This window comes from Ctenocephalides felis, unplaced genomic scaffold (genome assembly GCF_003426905.1).
Source record: "Ctenocephalides felis isolate EL2017-DRISC unplaced genomic scaffold, ASM342690v1 CF-g0.4_SCAFFOLD_01492, whole genome shotgun sequence".
NCBI classification, from domain to species: Eukaryota; Metazoa; Arthropoda; class Insecta; order Siphonaptera; family Pulicidae; genus Ctenocephalides; species Ctenocephalides felis.
This window is the reverse complement of record NW_020537646.1, coordinates 4788638-4808532: the sequence shown is the minus strand read 5'-3', so window position 1 is coordinate 4808532 and position 19895 is coordinate 4788638. Positions and strand designations below refer to the sequence as shown.

Here is a 19895-nt window from a genome sequence, read left to right as displayed (position 1 = left end):
TTTTTTAAAATCTTACTGTATCTCATCTTCCATCACGTGATAATTTGTGATTTTTTGTCAACCTTCCCCTCCCCCTGAAAACCCCACGTAACTAATGTACGCCCCCTTATTAGTAACAATTGCAATAAAAATGATATATGAATAATTTATTTTTTATATATTAATACTTTAAAATTTGTCTATTTTCAGTTATGAATATCATCGAATTTCTTGATGCACAAAGAACTAAAAAATGATGATTCTGGAAACAGATTCAAATTGGAAATTGCTACCCCAATTTAGTTAATTGGTACTAGTAGAATACAATTTTTTGCAAGATGATAAGGTAATTAATCTTAGGCATATTTCTATTTTTTCGGATATTCTGAATTTTAGGAGATTGATTTTTTTTTTACAAATCCACTCCAATATGTTCGCATATTTTATAGAATGATTTGCACATGAGTACATATTATACATATATACATTTTTTAAGTAAAAAAGGATATTACTACTGCTTGATATCAGGTTGTCCATAACATTATCTTAAACGTAGCCAGAGACTTACGACAGTGCTACGATCTCCCTAATTTTATAAAAAAAATATTTTCAGTTCAATAATCTATTTAGATCATGGGGACATAATATATTAATAAATTAAAATATAACTTAACATCGTTAAAAAAAAATTAATACATTTTAATATAAAAATGTAAAACATTACACATCCTTGCGAAAAAGTTACCAAATTTATATAAACCTTCATCCATACAGTTTTATATGAAAAAATCGATAAATCCAATATCTCTAAGATATCTCTTTCAGTGTATTTTGGCGAATAGGCACTAATCCGATTATTTATTACCCGCTGCACAGTTTTAGAAGCGCTGTCCATCGCTGATATGGTTTTTATATATAATACAGTGTAAGATGTAGGACTTCCATGCAGAACTTTAGAACGTGTTTTTGAGTCTGAAGTGTCTGACGCGTCGCGATTCGTTTTCGATTATTAATTTTATTTATTACCAATTTATTAATTTAATTTTCCATTATGATCAACAAGTGTTCTGTGATACTAGCTGTACTGTGTTCGATTTTAGGTTCTTCAATTATATCTGCATCAGAATTAGATGGCAAGGTAAGTAGATAATGGATACAGAAGTGCTGATACATTTCTGTTGAAAATTAGAATAAAATTATTATTTTAATACAATAGTGTTAGAAGATGCAATAGTTTTTTTTAGCTACAATCGATTTTATCATATGTAATGAAATTTATAAATAGGAACATGTGATGGTACAGTGCATGGTTCAAATAAGTTATTTTCTTGGATTCAAAGTTTTTCGACCAGTGAAGATGTTTTTGGTTTTGCATGATTCTTGCCAACGAAAGACGATTTGCACTTGAGATTATATTTGAAATCTTAACCTCAAGATGAAATTTGATATCATACTACTTCATATCGATCTGGCTGAAGTTGGAATCAAACCCGGGACTAGTACGTGATAGCCCATGTTTTTCCCTATTTCGAAACATCGTGCCTTAAAGCCAATTGCTAGAACTCCCCGTACCAAAAACTATTTTTTATTTTATTTTTTTTAATTTTGAAAATTTGTTTTTTGTACAATTTTAGATTTTCTTAAAAATTAACCAGCACGACCCCTTATCAATACGAATCTTTGAATTATTTAAATCGGTTAATCGGTGTTTCCGAAATCGTCAACGAAAATTTGTATCCGCACACACACATACATACATACTTACACACGCACACACACATACATCCATTTTTTCTAAGGTATGCTAAAATGTGCAGAAAACTTTGAAACGTAAAGATATATAAAAATTTTTATTTTCGATTTTTTTGTTAATAAAATCTGAAGTTTAGATTTTATTAAAACCGTTCAGATCTGTTTCAATGCAACTGATTACTAATAATAATTAATGCTATGGAATTAATTATTTATTAAAACCTAGTGGCAGACATCAAAATAATCGTTATAAATATATATAACCATAAGTTGAATAATCTGCACAGAATAAACAACAATAAAATTAATGTATTTATTTACTTTGTTTTATAGAGTCATTATATTGGCTGGTTTAGATAATGATATCAAATTTTGTTCTGATTGGGGTTTTCTATTTATTCTGAAAAATCCATATACTAATCCACTAAAATATTTGTGTGTCGTGATAAAATGTATGTTTTATTGTACATTTAATGAATCTTGGCATCACTGATTCTTGTTTCTGATAATTACGAACAAAAGCAAAATTTATCACAGTACATCTCTATAATTACATATTTACATGCGCATAACCGGTGTTAATCTAATCAGGTTAATCTTAATATGGGTTTTTTATAAATTTAATATTGCGTTTTATAATTTGCAATCAGATTTTAATAGGAAGTTAGATATTAATATTTTCATGCATATTTTGTATTGTGGTTTTGAACAGCAATCTGGTCTTAAGAGTCCTATTATGATGATACATGATTGTTTTGGAAGGGTACCCAATGGTTGTTCTATCTCTATATTTGATATAATTTTTTATTAATTTTTTTCTAATAATAATGATATTCCTCTAATTTAATCACGTAATGCCAGAAATGACTATTTTTACTCATTCTTTATTATTCAAATTAAAAATTGATATCACCACAGCTTGACATCAGGTTTGAACCGGAGAATTTGAGATTTGGAAGCCAAGCGTATGAACCCCCATAAAAATAATTAGGATTATATAGTTCATTTATTTTGCTGAGTTTGTTATTATGTGAGCTAATCTTCTGAAAATACATAATTTTCATTGGATGCTCTTCAGGAACTTAAAATCGAAAGTTTAGACTTTGAAGAGCAGATCCTCAAATTTTTGGAAAAGTCAAAAAAATTGATCGACGTAAAAGCTCAATTATTTCTTTCGCGACCTTTCAACATCTTTCTAGGCAAGAACCTAAAGAACTTAAAAAGAACCTAAATTGTGACGTGGATAGTTCCCTTGATAAATAACAAGTATAAATGGATATTTCAGCCGTTTAACTAAAAGCTTATTACATCTTCCTTAAAACATTGTTGTTATCTATTTGGCTATACAACCTTCTGATATATAAATGAAATTTTAAATAAACTACATAATTATGATATTTTTTCTTTTTTTAGCTAGATGTGACCATTTTCTACGAAACTTTGTGCCCAGACAGTGTCAGATTTATATCAAATCAACTTTACCCAAACTTTGAAGCTTTGGCGCCGTTCACGAACTTCAAATTTGTGCCATTCGGAAAAGCAGCGGTAAGTTTATTTTAAAATTTAATTAAATTTTAATAACAAACGTTAGTTTTTAGTTATTTATTGTTTACACAAATTATGCATCTATCTAACTGTAATGTAATATTATAAATTAGCGGCTGAGGTTTAGTATAAGATGCATAAAATACCTGCTCGACGACGGTTTCTGTTTTTGTTGAAAACCAATAACGCTTAATAATTTATGGTTTGCCCAGTTATATAACAGGAAGAGAATTCAAAATACTGGAAATGCAGTTGTAACGGATTTATAATCGTCAGATTTTGTTTTTGAAATGGTTGGAACGGAATTTTGTCATTGTTGCTGTTTTGTTTACATGGTTTTGTCCTGATATGGAAACTTTTAACTCAATTAATAAATGTGTCATTATCATTGAATATAATTTAAATTTCATCATTGGACAATAAATAAGCGATCAAAAAATATATATTTGTGATAAAAAAAATGTGGAAAAATTATACTTTAATTTGTAAAAAATAAATTCATGATCTCGATCAATTTCAGTACATCTAATTTCAAACTTTGGATTATTAAGATTAAAGAATTTTCTAAAGACGTTGTACTTTAATTTTTTTTATAATTGATATTCTCGTGTATTTACAAATCGATTATTTAATTCAAAAAGTCAACGAACTATTTTAATGTTCTAAGCAGTTTTTCAAATTATCGCATATTTAGAGTGCTTAGTAATGTTTTACAAGTTGCAACATTTGCAGAGTGCAGCAGTCTACATATATATTGATATATTGAATAACCTAAAATAATATAGAAGATTTACTACATATAGTAAAAAATAAAATATAATACATATTTATATTACTAGTAGTTGTAATAAATTATTTAATTTTATTATCTACCATATTCATAAATCCATACTATAATTTCGGGCTACATTCATAAAGATAATTTTACAATTTGACCTAATTAGACGTCCTAATCAGCATAAGTTTTACACAATATTCACGTTAAACTAAATTAAATTTTACAGATTTAATATAAAAAAAGTCGTGTTTTATCAAATCGTAGGAATGCGTAATTTGATATATAACATTAGAAATTATTTTTATGGTTCGTTTGCAATTAACTCGTGCGCGATTATTATTGCAGGGGTAATCAACCTTGGTTATAATAAGAAACCACAAAAATATTGATGAATGATATAGATGATAAAAAAAATAATAAAACAATTGAGTAGATTATGAGATTTAATAACATTTATTTTAAATTTTGAATGAGAAGTGATGCTACTACTCAACTAAGACTACAAAGTAGTTGTGATTATTCTTAATATTTTTTATAATTTTAATATTATGAGCTATTTAGGGAGATCTTATGCCTCTCTTACAAAGTCTAATAAGTGTAATATTAAAGGTTTAGAAAATGATTTAGTATTTTCAAAGAAATGTAATGAATGAATTCAAGTTTATTAATTTTGCCATGTTACGCCATCTAAGGTTGAGCTGGACAAATGAAATGAGCTGCAAATTAAATTTTTCCTTCTATTTATTTATAGAATAATACATTTCTCAATAGCATTTTGTAAATTTATTAAAAATAAAATAAGTAAATTACAGCCATAGTGGCAACATGCTCGATTGGCATAAAAGAGCTACTGAATACCAGTCCTTTGGAAAAAAAACTGGTTAAGGATTCTGAATATTTTGTTAAAATTAGTATGAAAAAACATTGAATAGGGTCAGATAACTAGTGGTGCATGGCATCGTGCCTTAAGGCAAATTTCCTTTTTTTTACTAATTTTAAAGAAATGAGATACCGTTTTTGGCACTTTTTGCCCCGTATCGTCAAAACGCCTAAACCTGCCTGTATGTAAAATTGTAAAATGTATGGCTTTGATTGTGATCGGTTAAAAAATTAAAAATGATGTAAATGGCTAAATTCTATAGATACAAAGGAAACAAATGAAAAATACAAAATAGTAAGTAGAAGCTTGGTTACTAATCATGGATCTATTCCCTTGGAATTGTTCCATTCTTGAGTAAGAACGTCTATTTTTCTTTATCGTAATATTTGAGTTTCCAACATCTGTATCCATTATATTTAGTCTCAATATCATATTTTTACGCGTTCGAAGACTAGAAAGTTCATAAAATTGCCAAGAGAGAGTACGACGCCTACAGACGTGTATGCGATAGCGTTTCGCAAATTCGCAAAAATCGCATTAATAATCATACCTACATCATAAATACTAATTTAATTACATAACATCATATAATTTCTTGATACATTCCTTTCCCAAATAAAAAAATCAATGGAATGACAAATACCGGTACATGTTACGCGTTTTCATCGATAATCAGTTTATCAGTCGCACCGTTACGGATACACATATTGTAATAATATAAACATTAATAGTGCGGAACTCTCCATAAAATACCGTTGGAAATCTTCCCAAGGCACGAAGAATGTTTATTTGGCATATTGTATGCTGATTTTTGTTAAATATTGATTATTGATGGAAGGATGTCACATTTGTGACGACAAAGTTTGTCGCTTTGGAGTTGGAAGACCTAGTTATAAATAATAAACAATATATTGTTTTGCATTTTAAATTGATAAGAACTGTGCAAAAAATACTCGATTGACGTCAATTTGAAATATCGAAAAAGACATGGTTGATTTTATTATTATTTTATAAATTTAAAAGCCATTTGGTTAAACTCTATGATAATTCGCATTGATTAGTTTTGCACGACGATCGGCTGAATTGTTTCTTAGAATTAGTAGAAAAGTGCAAAAAAAATCTCCAATTTTTTGGAAAAAATTCTGAACCGATTTGGAGAGTTTCAAAAACTTTTCGAAAGAGATAAGTTTCTTCATCATTAACTGTTGAAAATAATTGTTTGGCAATTAATGAAACTTTATAAGGTTTAATATTATTTACACACATGGGGATGCCACTTACACTCAGTTGTTTTTTTTACAATATTGATGAAATTGTAATTACAGTGGTAAACATGAATAATCATTATAATTTATTTCATTTAAAAAATTAAAATTGGCTAGTTGTCCAATCAGATCTTTTTACTCTTTCACCATCAGTTTTCCCCAGATCACCGCTTAAGAACCACTGATATATCTAAAAATTCCTGTCGAACGCAATCTATTTGTCAAACAACTTTGTCACGTGTAAAACCAAGTATCGATACACATTAGTTTAGATAAAAATTAATGATTTATGTTCTGTTTTATGAAATTGCAACATCATAGCGAAGGAATGCTATGGTTGTTCTTAGGTCATAACACCCAAGAAAAACATGTGATCTCTCCATAGTTCTGTACCTGTGGTAATCAACTCCTAGCATAACTCTCAGTTGTATACTTGACTATTCTTCTACAATAAAACAATAAATGAACATCATAAGAAACCAATAAGTCACACTAACGATCGAAATGGCAATATGCACGTTTTTATTGTCGGTCTGGTAATGGCTTCTTAGATTACCAGGATGCTGGACAAGAAAGTGGTATAGATTGATCTTGAAAACACGATTAGTATTTCTATTCGTAATTGGAAATGGATATACTACTACTACTAGGGCATAGTAAAAACATCGGTAATGACTTCTAATTACTAAAGCAAAACTAGAGATAATGAGCTTTTTGTAATTAATCGCTGTGGCGAACAGAGATTAGCGGATGGTAGTACTGTTATGTCTTTGCAGAATTAGGAATAATAAAATAATATAAAAATTATAATTAGATAATTATTATTACTTGGGTACATCATTTACATAATTATATAAATATACTTTTGCAAAAACAAATAATCTTCATAAAGTAATTGAATTAAATTTTGAGCAGATAGCATTACTGTTACGTCTTTACTTCTCTTTGCATGATTGGGAATTAAACTATCTTACATTTATGGGCAATGTAATAAATAAATACCAAATTTATAATTACTTGGTTTTAACGTTTGCATACGTAACAAAATCGTCTTGAGTCTTAGTTTCTTTGGAAAATTAACAACCAGATTTCTATCAGTCAGTTCTGGTGACTTGTGCCTGGTTGCAATCCGTATTATTTCTTTTTGCTGATTGCTGACAAACAATTGTATTGATAGTTTTGAGTTTTGAAATCATCTTATATATAAACAGTTTTTGATAGGTTGATGAATTGAATCTTGGTTCTAAAAGACAACACAGTTTTTTTTTAATTATTTGGCCTTTGACCTTTAGATCATTTAGCAACATTTACATATTTTAGTATACATTATTCAATACAGTTCAATAATATTGTTATTGCAAAAACACTAAAGAACCTAATTTATGATATATACTTAGATTGCTACATACAATATCTATATATATACACACATACACACATATAAATATACATATATATACACATACATATATATACATATATACATCTATGCATACACACTATATATAGATCAAATCCTGATTTTGAAATTATGTAGAAAATTCAGTATAATATTGCCGTGTTAATGGGGAAAGTTATATTATTCCTATATAGTTCTTGAAGAAGTTCTTCTCTCTGTTTTGAGAGTAGGCAGCATTTCCAAAGGATATGGTCTATTGTTTGAAATTCTGGTCCACAGGAACAGAAGGGGTCCTATGTTCGTCCAATTTTGTATAAATGAGACCTACAAAAGGTGTGAGCGCATCTAATTCTATTTATCATGAAAATGTCTTCTCTGGTCATTTTTAGTTTGCTGAACCAGGTACTAAATGTGACTTGGGGTTTGCAGGGTTTAAATAAAGAGCCCTTTGAAGCCGATTCTAGAAGATAATCGACAACACAGTTACTCAAGTTCCTTTCGAGTTGACTTTTTCTTTACTTGTGTGTTCATATAATTTACAATTAATTCTTTTCATTTGTTTAAATTGTCTTTTATGTTTTCTTCTACAGAATATTAATGATGGTGAATCTTTTGAGTGCCAACACGGTCCCGAAGAGTGCAGGGGCAACATGCTGCAATCCTGCGTCCTGCACCTCCTGGGCAAAAACCCGATGATGCACATGCGCTTCGTTGGATGTCAGATGCATCCATCAGCCGACCACTCTGGCAAAACGGTAAATTAGAAAATAATTTAAATAATGTTAATTAATTTGTGAAAACAACGAAATGGACAGTTGCCCGAATTATATTCATAGTATCATATCATACTATGAAACACTAAATTCATTTCTTCTGCCTATGGTGAGGTAATGCACCAATGTTTAGATGAATCATACAGATTATTGTTTTATTTTATATTATTTTATAAGTAGTCAATCAGCAAATTGGATATATTTTTTTAAATATCTGTGCCTAAGTACGAAACATCAGCAAATTTTTGGCAGTACTTGGAATTTCTAAATAGAATGCCAATCCAGTGATTTTGTAAATCGCGGTTTAAAAAGATTTAGCTATCTCAATTTACATATATTTCTTTTCTCGGATAGTTTTACTGTGATAAATGCTCTTTTAATTCAACTGTTTAGGATACTTTCTATTTTGAATTTCACCAAAATTTATAACATTTTTATATTCCCTGACTTTGTAATCAAAATTCTTACAGAGTCAGTATAAAAATGTCGTAGCAAATAAAAACTTTGAATACTTGCTCAACTTGTTTATTTTAAAACGTGAATTGCTTCAATTATTTAATTTTTCAATATCACATTAAACATCTTACATCCTACAATTAGCAGATAAAATTTAACCAAGTATGTAATAAAATACTTGGCTTTAAAAATACTCGTATTTTTATTGATATTTGTTTTAAATGTGCATCTTGTGCAGTCTGCGTATTTAAAAATAACTCGGTTTAAATAATTATTGCATCAGAATATGCAATTGAAGATATTGTAATTTAGCATATTTTGCAAATAACATCATCTAATAAGCCAATTAGAATTTAATTAAATGTTCGTTATGTTAATTGAAATTCTGCTCATGCTTTATGCATTTTAATGAACTTTTAATATATCTTCAGTTTGTTTTATTAAATAACAGATACTAATCTTACAATTGATACGATAAAGATAAAAAAATATGATAGTAAAAATATATAAGCAATTAATACAACGGTATGTTACAGCAGATTTATATTAGTGGAAAATGGTCTAATTAAATACATTTGGGCCATCCTTCAATATTTATTCATAATGGCATCAAGATAATAATTTGAGTTTCAACATCACCAATTAAATAAATATTTTGCTGCAAAATAAATCTTGATGTCATGATGAATAAATATTATGGAACAACCCATATTGATTTAATTAGATGTTAAGTGGTTTATAAATATTGATATGTGTCATAATATTTGAGAGATCGCGAAACTATCACAGATGGCGCAAGAATTTACTTAATGACATATGTTAATAACAAATATAAATTGGAGTGCGCTCTATCTAAATGTTAATATTAAGAGCTAAAACTATTAGAGATTCATTTTTTATTAATTTGGAAACATTGGAGCCCTTGGGAGCAAAGAAATTCGTAAATGTCCATGTTAAGGATCACCCTAATATTAATGGCTAAATTATGAATGGATGGTAAAAGGCAATCAACACCAGGTGTGTCACGTGTTATTTTTATAAAAATGGACAAATGGATGAATGTGTCCTCCGAATTAGTTATTAACTTCCCGTAGGGTAAGTTATAGTAATCGCAAAAAAATCGAAAATGAAAATTTTTGCATTTCTCGACGTTTCAAAGGTTTCTGAATATTTTGGCATACCTTAGAAAAAATGGATGTATGTGTGTGTGTGTGTGTGTGTGTGTGTGTGTGTGCGTGTGTGTATGTATGTGCGGATACAAATTTTCGTCGACGATTTCGGGAACACCGATCAACCGATTTGATTAATTCAAAAAACATTCGATTCGTATTGATAAGGAGACGTGCTGATTAGTTTTTGGCGAAGTCAGGTCTAGCCGTTCCGAAGATACGGGGCAAAAAGTGCCGAAAACGGTAACTCAGTTTTTAAGAGAACGGAGCGTCCGATTTTAATAATTCAAAAAACGTTTTACTTGTATTGACAAGGTGAAATACCGATCAAATTTTCATAAAGGCAGGTCTAGCGGTTTCGGAGATCTAATGAAAAAAGTAAAAAAAAATGCCATTTGGCGGTCAAAAATGATCATTAGACATATGCACATCAAATTATCAGATATTTTATAGAGATTTTAACAATAAGTATAATTTTGGTTTACATTCCTATGGGTTCCGTACCAATGTTTACGCGTTAGACGTCGACGCGCAGCTTACGCGGTTTGATATTTCGTCTTTATGCAGTTAAAGCAGTACGATTGCTTTGAAAAAAAGTTTAGATCTTTCAAAATATGTCAAAATAAAGAAAACATTTTTTTTTCAAAAAAAAAAAAAATAAAAAAAAAAAATTTAAAAATTTTTTTTTTTCAAAAAAAAGTAATTTTTTGTCTAATTGTTTGTCAAAAATCTTATTTTTTTGAAGTAAATTTTTTTCAAAAATGCTAATCGTTTTTAAAAAAATAATTTTTGGTACGGGAAGTTCCAGCAATTTGCCTTAAGGCACGATGCCTTAATTGCCTTAAGACAGAATTCCACTTACAGCTAGTTTTCCATTAAAATAACTTTATATTATGATCTTAATTTCTATGTTTCCTTTTTTCCAGTGTACTAGGATGGTCGGAATCGACTGGAATCTGGTCGATCGTTGCATGAAGTCCGACGTCGGAAGATTGTTGCAATTGCGCGCCGAAAGAGAGACGAACGCAATCTGGCCGCAGTTCATTCCCACAATCGTTTTCAACGGGGTGAGTGATACATAATGCGAATTTAATTGATGTAATGAAATATCAATCAATCTTCTTTATAAAATAAAATATTTGCATCAAGGGTTTGTTGTGATGGCGATAATTCGGTTTTAATAAGACTAATTGCAGCACATGGGGCACTGTAGAGGGAATGCTTATGGGCAATAGACTGAGTATCTGCTGAGTGTCTGCATTTTTTCATAATTTTTCAACTTTTCTTAAAATTTGGGAATTTAGCACAAATTTCTTGAAATCGTTTAACTTTATTTCAAAATTATGCCTAAGAGAAATATTTACAATATAATGTACATATAAATTGGCTGTGTATAATAGGTGATATGTGTCTGCACATAATTTTTCTATGAATACTCCTTAAAATAAAAAAAATTTTGTTCGTGTAAAATTAGAAATTTCAGGACAAATCTAACTGTATGATAGTTATTAATCAATCATAGAATATTTTAATGATCTTCTGCAACAATATTGTAGAGTGAAATTGATTTTGACCTTTTACTTATTAGAAATGTCGCTATAACTGGAGTTCGATAATGAATATCAAAAGGTACTAAACTTTAAAGAAAATTAATATAATTTTGAACAATTTTCAGTATAAAACGTTATATAATCGTCACTAAATTAATAACTATTTAAAATAAACAAGATTCCGTGGAAAAATGGATTTTCTAAGAGCGGTTTGTCGTACTTGAGGTACCAAAAAATAAAATTACATATTAATGTGTTTTAAATTTCTTAAAAATTGTATATAAAATAAAATTCAAATTGATATGTTTAAAAAAATTTAATAATTATGTAAATCAATTACGTATTATATGGAATGGTGGAATATCTGGTGGAATAATAATGGTTTAGTCATACCTCATAGTATGCATATTGGTGTTTCCAAAATACTTAAAATTTATATAAGTCCATTAGTGCACCAAATTTTTGCTTACTTTACTATATAATATGTAGCAAACTTACTTACATAAATTTTAAGAATTTTGGTATAAAGTTTATACAAATATTTTATTAAATTTAAAAAAGGAGACCTTAAGTAATCATTCTTAGCTAGAAAAATTAATTTAAAATACTATGAAAATGATTCAGATTCACGAGGCATTTAAAACAATAAAAATATGAATCAATTCTAAGACAAAATTCTAAACCCTTTCCAAGACAAAATTCTAAACTCTTTCCAAGACAAAATTCTAAACCCTTTCCAAGACAAAATTCTAAACCCTTTCCAATACAAAATTCTAAACCTTTTTCAAGACAAAATTCTAAACATTATCCAGAACTTTCATGATTGTTTTATTTTAAATTCACTAATTTGTTCGAGCCATTGTCTAGGCTCATTTAACATTTCTTATATGATTTTACTCTGCTTTTGAAAATAATAAAATATATGAGGTCTCAAAAATAAATCTTTAAAACTGTCGCTAAATATTTTAATGTAGGATGATAATGATCAGAATTTTAGTTTTATGTATGATTTTTTTCTTTTATGTATGATTGGTGTTGCTTTAGCAATTAATAAAATATTTGATGCCCTACCAGTCAATTTTGAAAACCATTGCCAAATATTTTAATAAAATATGATAATCATAGGGATATCATATTTGAGTATGATTTCACTCTGCTTTTTGGAATAATAAACTAATTGTATTTTTCAATACCAATCAATTCTGAAAAGCATAGCTAAATATTTGAATAAAGGAGGATGATGATAATTCACTACACCGAGTAAATATTCTGTTTGCTTCTAAGTATCTTCATATTATTTTTTTCAGGTTTTTAATCAAGATTTGCAAGATAGGTCACAAATTGACTTCAGAGGAGCAGCATGCCATTTTTTGCGCTCTTCATATCCTGCGCTTTGTGCAAACACCACCGCAACAAAAACAACCTAAGAAAACCACACTATTTGTAAATGAGACGAAAGAGACTTGTTTTTAGAATAACTTGCCACCAAGCATCATTTTAATTATTATTTATAGTATTAATACTATGTATTTTATATAATAAATACTTTTTTATACTCCAAAGAATGTATTATTTGATGACGGTGATTTTTAAGATTACTTCCAATCGGAAGTTATTCTTATGCAAGTCACGAGTAATGGAGTTGCTGCAGGAAATTCATTCCTAGACCAGTTCGTTAACCATCCGGTGACTAAACCTCGTCGAATAAATTATTTAGAATGCATTTTGTAATAGATACATGATTGAACAAAATGGATGGATTCATAATATACAATGAATATTTCTGTACCAAGCAACAGCATTTTTATTTGAAAATATTGAACCAAAATATGTATTCAAGTGAAAATAGCTCTTTCCTGCTGCATCAAATGAGATAAACAAATCTTTTTTTTTAATAAATTCTTAAAAGTTCAAATATATCAAATTTAGATGTGCTAGCGTAGGGCATATCAAAAGATTCAAAAAAAAAATTGATCCTTAAGGGTTGTTGTGGTATCAGTAAATCTTATTTTTATTTTTATTTAAACAGAATTTTCAAGACCATCTGTTCCGGTTATTTTCCAATCTGTATTAATCCTAAAAATCATTCGTTAACTGTTACATTATTTAACCTACGATGAGAAGCATTTTTTATTACTAAATATGATAATAATTTGCAAATGATGAGTTGTATTATATTGCTACACTGTACTTAAATCTTTGAAAATAATCATCGGTGTATGATTATTTGTAAGACTAACGGCTTTACTTTCCGCCTTTTGCTGCTAGTTATAGATTTACTGAAAATGTATACACGCAATGATAAATCACTTTGAATTGCATCTTTGAAATTATAGTACAAAAGATATAAAAGATATGAAAGATAGTAAAAATTATATTATATATATATATATATATATATATATAATATTTTATATTTATATATATATATATATATATATATATATTCATTTATATATCTATGATATAAAAATGAATCGCAAAATGTGTTGGTAACTCAACAAGGCTTGGACCAATTTGGCCAAATGTTTTTTTAAAATGTTCGTTGAAGTTCAAGGATGGTTCTTACTGCGAGAAAAAATCGAATAATTTCCGGAAAAACCCGATAAACAGCCCTTTTTATTTTTCACATACAAACGTTAATATTTTCATATTTTTGCCATCGGATACGGAATATTTACTCTAGTCAATGTAGCGTTTTGGGTCTGATTTTTTTACTGTGCTCCAATTCATATAAAATTTTGAAATTAGGTTTATATTACTCTCAAGTTCAAAAGTTAAAATAATTTAGCTCCTTTGCCATTTCCCGGGGGGATGACATCCCTCTCAGTGGAGTAATTTAATTTCATTTTTTCAAATCAACGACGGATATCGATAAAAAAACTAATTATAAGAAATAAATGTTTTATAATGTTTATCAAAAAAGCAAATACTCATCATTTTATTTAAAGCACTTAAGATCCATATGGGTATAGTGTAAAAAAACATAATAATTTTTAACTAATTGGTAAATATCAGTATAGGTTAATAAAAAAATAATTAAACTTCTGAATTGTAAACATGAGTACAGAACAACGTCTGTCGGGTCATCTAGTATATATATAATTTTTTATATATATTCAGAGAACATAATTTTAATTTGATATTTTGATTTGATTGTTTGAATTATCAATATGTTAATTTTATCTTTTAGGGAAATATTAGAAACTGACACCTATATAGCACCAATTACAATCATTACAATTCATCTTGTAAATTGAATCAACAGTCTTATGTTATTGTTTGGGATTCCAAAATATAAATAGATAACTACATGTATTTTTAAACATTAAGGCTTTAGAGACCAAGTGTATGTATATATGCATTACAATTGTTTCATGAATTTCTTATCGATAAGGTTTGTTTAGAAAATATTGCATACCACCTCACCTGATAACTAGTAGCGTGAGAGAGTTGGCAAATAAACAAATTACATATATACATACATGTGAATATGTATTATTATGATTAATTTCTCTCCGATAGTTTCTGAATATTCCTCTGAAGAATTTCTGACCATCTCGCACGCAAGGTAAAGTTCTCGCTTGACCCGCCTCTTCCAACCCCCTCAGGTTACACGTATGACTCAGGAATGTACCTTTAGCAAATAACATTCATCGGGTTCTAGAATCCATATAAATTATTGTCTGGTATTTGAACTTCACTTTAATACACGTAAAATCGTTAAATTATTAATTCGCTATCCGTATGCATGGTGAATCAATTATAAACGAAGATTTCGATTAAGAAATCGTAAAATCCATGAATAAGCGATTAAAAAAAATTGATATGATGGAATGGAATAATAAGTAATAAGTCTTACTTGATATCCAACACATCAATCATATTTTATACTTTATTTCAAACTATGTTATGATTATAATAACTAAGTAATTCTACATATATTTTCTATAAATTTATCATCAACTATCATAAAGTGTGATGATAAGGCAATGGTTACTTGTACTAAATCTTTTAATCACTTTATTAATTCAGCACATCAATCATATTTCATACTTTGATTAAACTAACTTTAGACTCCAATTACTAACTAGTTATTCTACATATTTTCTACAAAAATATTAACACCTATAATAAACTTATTTTTTTATTCAAATGCAAGCTACGTGTCCAGGAGGGAAAAATTTACAAGCAGCATGTTTAAAATCCATAAGAGCCATGTTTTGGAAGCTCCTGAAATATAACTGGAAAATAGAAATAAATTAATAAAAATATAAAAGTCTTAGTTTGAATTAAACTCAAAAATTTAATTATTCAAAAACATAGAGAAACAGAATGTAATTATCTCATTACTGACTTGTAGTTCATGTGAACAGTGAGGTTGATATAAAAACGGTTACAAGAGAATGTAATCTTTGTTTTCAATTTATACATTTGAGCACTGATCAAATAACTTTTGTTTATATTTAGATTGATAACCAGATTTTTTATTACTATTGAACAGCGATCAGAATTAAAGTTATAAAAGCTTTTGTGACGATTTGGCTTGACTAACTAACTTCGGTTTTATAGACCCCAAACAGTTGTCCTATCTCTACATGATAAAGTTTATTATAACAATTTTTGTGATAGTGATGAATTTATTATAGATGGAGCAATCTAGGGTAATGGCAAATTTCACTTTTAAACATATGTATTTCTATCTATATTTCCAAGTGAAACCTGATGTCACTGCTGCTTGTTATCAGGCTGCTCGATGCAGGTATAGATCTCTGATTGAAACCCTATAGCCCTAAACACTAATTCACAGACAAACCTCAATTATGATCCCTTTTGAAGTGTTTTTATGCTATTGCTTAACTTTTAGAAACCGTAGGTTCTTTAGAAGCCAATCCAACGTATCCTATCTCTATTTGATATATTTTTATTATTAGAAATTTTCTAATACTGATGTTATCTATTCTACAAATGTGCCTATAAATTAATATTAACTTTTTTTATTAATATACATTAAATGGCATACAGAACAGTTCCATTCTATTAGCCATTGGGTTATAATTTTGATCCCCATTTAGGAGGATCAAATATGGCGTGGTAGAAGATACTTCTACTTTCTTAAATGAGATCTCTAGGTCGCAAATATTAAAACTTAAAAATGGTTTATAATTATTAACTTACATCATTGAACAAAATTGTTGGTATAAACTCAGGATTAAACCGGTGCGTGATATTTTCAGCCAGCAATTGCAAAGAGTTGCCAATATCAGAATTTTCACATTGTCTAACTTTCCATTCGTGCAGATTCACTTTCTTAAAACACTGTGGATTGAAATATTTCATATCAGACTATCATAAAAATATATCTTCATATAAATTATTTAATTAAAATTATAATTTTTAATTATTATATCTATTATACTTGCCGCGCTTCCGTCCACCGGCGAAATTCCATTCATCTGGCAAATGATAAATGTGAATTGACGAAACGGTTGGCCTCGAAGTAAATGCAAAACACATGATTGCATCTTATTTCCTGCACATTCGTTTGCTCCATGCTGGCAGATGAACCTTTTTCCATTTTTTATACTCTAATAGACAGAGAAACTTGTCAGCAAAAATGAACCATCGACTTATTCATTAAAAAGTAACTAATCTTATGAAATGATCACACGTTGTAAACAAATTATTTTTTCCATATTAATTATTTTTATTATGAATTAGTAATTGTTCTTAGTAATACTCGTATATGTGGAAATTAAATATTATCTGTGAACTTGACTTTTTATAAATTACAAATAATTATTCCAATTGTTTTTGGGTTAGACCAATAATTCCCATAGTGGCCCACCACCACATGGTACCCCAGGCATTCACTCCACCCAAAAAAATTGGGGTAAAAAAATAATAATATTTTTACTTTAAATACTTAATCATAATTTTTGATAAAGCTAAGCAAATATAAATAATATTGATATGGGGTCCAAGGGGTCCACAACCCATAATAGTTTGGAAACCTATGGTTCAAACTTGAAGATTTTTAAACACATGGACACTATATCTATATAAATATATTAATGTTTGATGTTTTGTCAAATTATGATTAAATTTTTGATACTCACATATGCTTTTCCAAATGGAACATATGTAAAATTCGTATAGGGCGCCAAGCTAGACCAAGCTGGTTGTAATTGTTCCATAAAAAAGTCCACACTGTCTGGACATAGTGACTCGTATAAAATAGTAATATTTAGCTGAAATTAATTTAATAAATAATATTAATAATAGTAATGGATACTGAATAAAAATATATATATTTGATTATTAAAACAAAGATTTTTGAACCATGTTAGTTTGATGATGGAGCTTGGAGAGGAATGGATTGCGATACTCATAAACCAGTATAATGCTAGTAATAAGTCCTTCGATCATTTTTGTGTAATTTTATATAATTTGTAAATAATTTTATCCACTAACGAATAGTGAAACTGTGACTCAAAAATTTGGAAAAACCAATCCAAAATTTTATATGTCCATTATCTTACCAATCCTGGAGATTTTCTGATCCCTGTGCTATCACAATTCCAAGTAGCAAAAATTATAATAATAATAAATTTGCAAAACAAGCCAAAAGATTTAATATAAAACATCTTAATTACTGAATAATTCTAACAATTCTTTCGTCTAACCCAAATGAAATGATTTAAATAACTGAGTTTTAATAATATCATTATGCATTGTTCAGTCGTGAAACTAATAATAATAATGTTTATGCTATAATCAATATCATAAAATTAGGAATTGTTTCGTCGAATTTATTTTATAATGGTAATATAAACATGTATTACATTTGTGAAAACAATTTTAATTGTGATAAAATATTTGCCATGTAGTGTGAAGTGTCGATTCGAGTTTCAATTATTATAATTTATATAAGAGAAATTATAAATATACTTAATTGCCTTGTTAAATAAAAATAAAAAATAAGTTATATATATATATATATATATATATGTCACCAGATAGAATTCTAAATATACTATTGATCAGCACAAATAGTACATGATCTTATTTTTAATTTCCTGATGAACTCAAAAAAACTTGAAATTTGGCAAATTGACAAATAAAATACTTTCAAGGCTTAACATAAATGAAATTAATTTACCAGTCTTCTTAAACAGTTTTATCAGAAGTTTTACTACTAAATTCAAAGTAGTTTTATAAAAGCTTCCTGACTTGTATATTGGCGCAGTAATCTGGCAAAGCAAATTTTGAAATTAATATAAAAAAATTAATTAATAATTACTGATTTGAGAGTAGTATCTATGATAAAGGAATTTAATTAGAAGCTTTATTTCTAATGAGTGGGTATTTAGTCATCATTTTCCAATGATAATCTGATAAGAAAATGATGTCATTGCAGACTAGATGGCAAAAACCTATATCTAAACTATATTGCGATATTGAAAATACATTATCTATTTTAAAATGTTAGTTTACAAGACTTTATGAATTCCAGGAAAGAATTTTCAAGATCAAGGTATGGAATAACTTTTTCAAGTGTTAAAGTCATTTTGAGCATATATGTGAGCAAAAGTGAAATTCAAAGAAGAAATGAGTACTATGATGTGGAAAAAGTCTTGATAAGTTATTTCATTTAAAGGTATATGAATGAAAAAGGAATTTAATCTGAAGCCTTACTTCTAATGAGTGGGCATTTAGTCACTATTTTCCAGTGAGAATCTGATAAGATAATGATGTCATTGCATACGAGATGGTAAAAACCTATATTTGAACTATATTTTGATATTTAAAATGCATTATTTATTTTAAAATGTTAGTTTACAAAATATTGTTAATTCAAAGGTCAAGGGGGTCAAGGTATGAAATAACGTGGCAAAGGTATCCATGCCTTATTCCATCCTTATTCATATTTATCATTTAGTTATTTGCCACACGTAAGTAAAATTTTATTAAGAAATGAGTACTATGAATAGAATTCACTAAAAACATTGTAAAAAAAAGGTCTTAGTGGTTTATTTCCCTTTCCTACAGTTTTTGCAAAATTGCAATTTTTTTGTGAAGTGATCCATGTCATCTACATGTTCCACTACCAAACGAAATTGGTACTGCTCTTGCGCTTACGCTACATATACCCATCTCTTTCTGTCCTTCTCTTTTGATCTCGGTTATTTTAAACCTCTTTGAACGTGTGTCCCATGATAATTATTGCAATGGCGGCGAGAAAATTGTTCGGCGGTAGTTTTTTTTTACAATTATCATGTATTGTTTTTAATTGACGTGTTGTTAAATTCAAAACGTGTTTTATTATTCAATATGGGTCAACGTTCA

The 19895-nt window shown here is 28.4% G+C and overlaps 2 protein-coding genes across 2 annotated transcripts in view; one reads left to right on the top strand and one right to left on the bottom strand.

The window, feature by feature from the left end:
- The first annotated feature begins 947 nt into the window (after nt 1–947).
- Nucleotides 948–13031, top strand: LOC113371509 (GILT-like protein 1). The gene is made up of 5 exons (XM_026612134.1): nt 948–1117; nt 3145–3276; nt 8189–8353; nt 10923–11063; nt 12854–13031. Exons 1-5 carry the CDS (start codon nt 1031–1033, stop codon nt 12971–12973), a joined length of 645 nt encoding a protein of 214 aa, XP_026467919.1. The 5' UTR covers nt 948–1030; the 3' UTR covers nt 12974–13031.
- Nucleotides 13032–15697: 2666 nt separating this feature from the next.
- LOC113370298 overlaps nt 15698–19895 on the bottom strand; it is a 5434-nt gene continuing 1236 nt past the window's right edge. Inside the window, exons 2-4 of the mRNA XM_026610969.1 lie at nt 17666–17797; nt 16725–16865; nt 15698–15790 (exon numbers count right to left, since the gene is read on the bottom strand). Of these exons, the coding sequence (XP_026466754.1) occupies nt 15698–15790; nt 16725–16865; nt 17666–17797 (366 nt within the window). The remainder of the gene's footprint in view (nt 15791–16724; nt 16866–17665; nt 17798–19895) is intronic.

Coding starts and splice junctions, on each gene's coding strand:
- LOC113371509 (XM_026612134.1), top strand. CDS start 1,031: ATGATCAACAAGTGTTCTGTGATACTAGCTGTACTGTGTTCGATTTTA. Junction 3,277..8,188: donor TGCCATTCGGAAAAGCAGCG/GTAAGTTTATTT, acceptor TTTCTTCTACAG/AATATTAATGATGGTGAATC. Junction 11,064..12,853: donor CCACAATCGTTTTCAACGGG/GTGAGTGATACA, acceptor TATTTTTTTCAG/GTTTTTAATCAAGATTTGCA.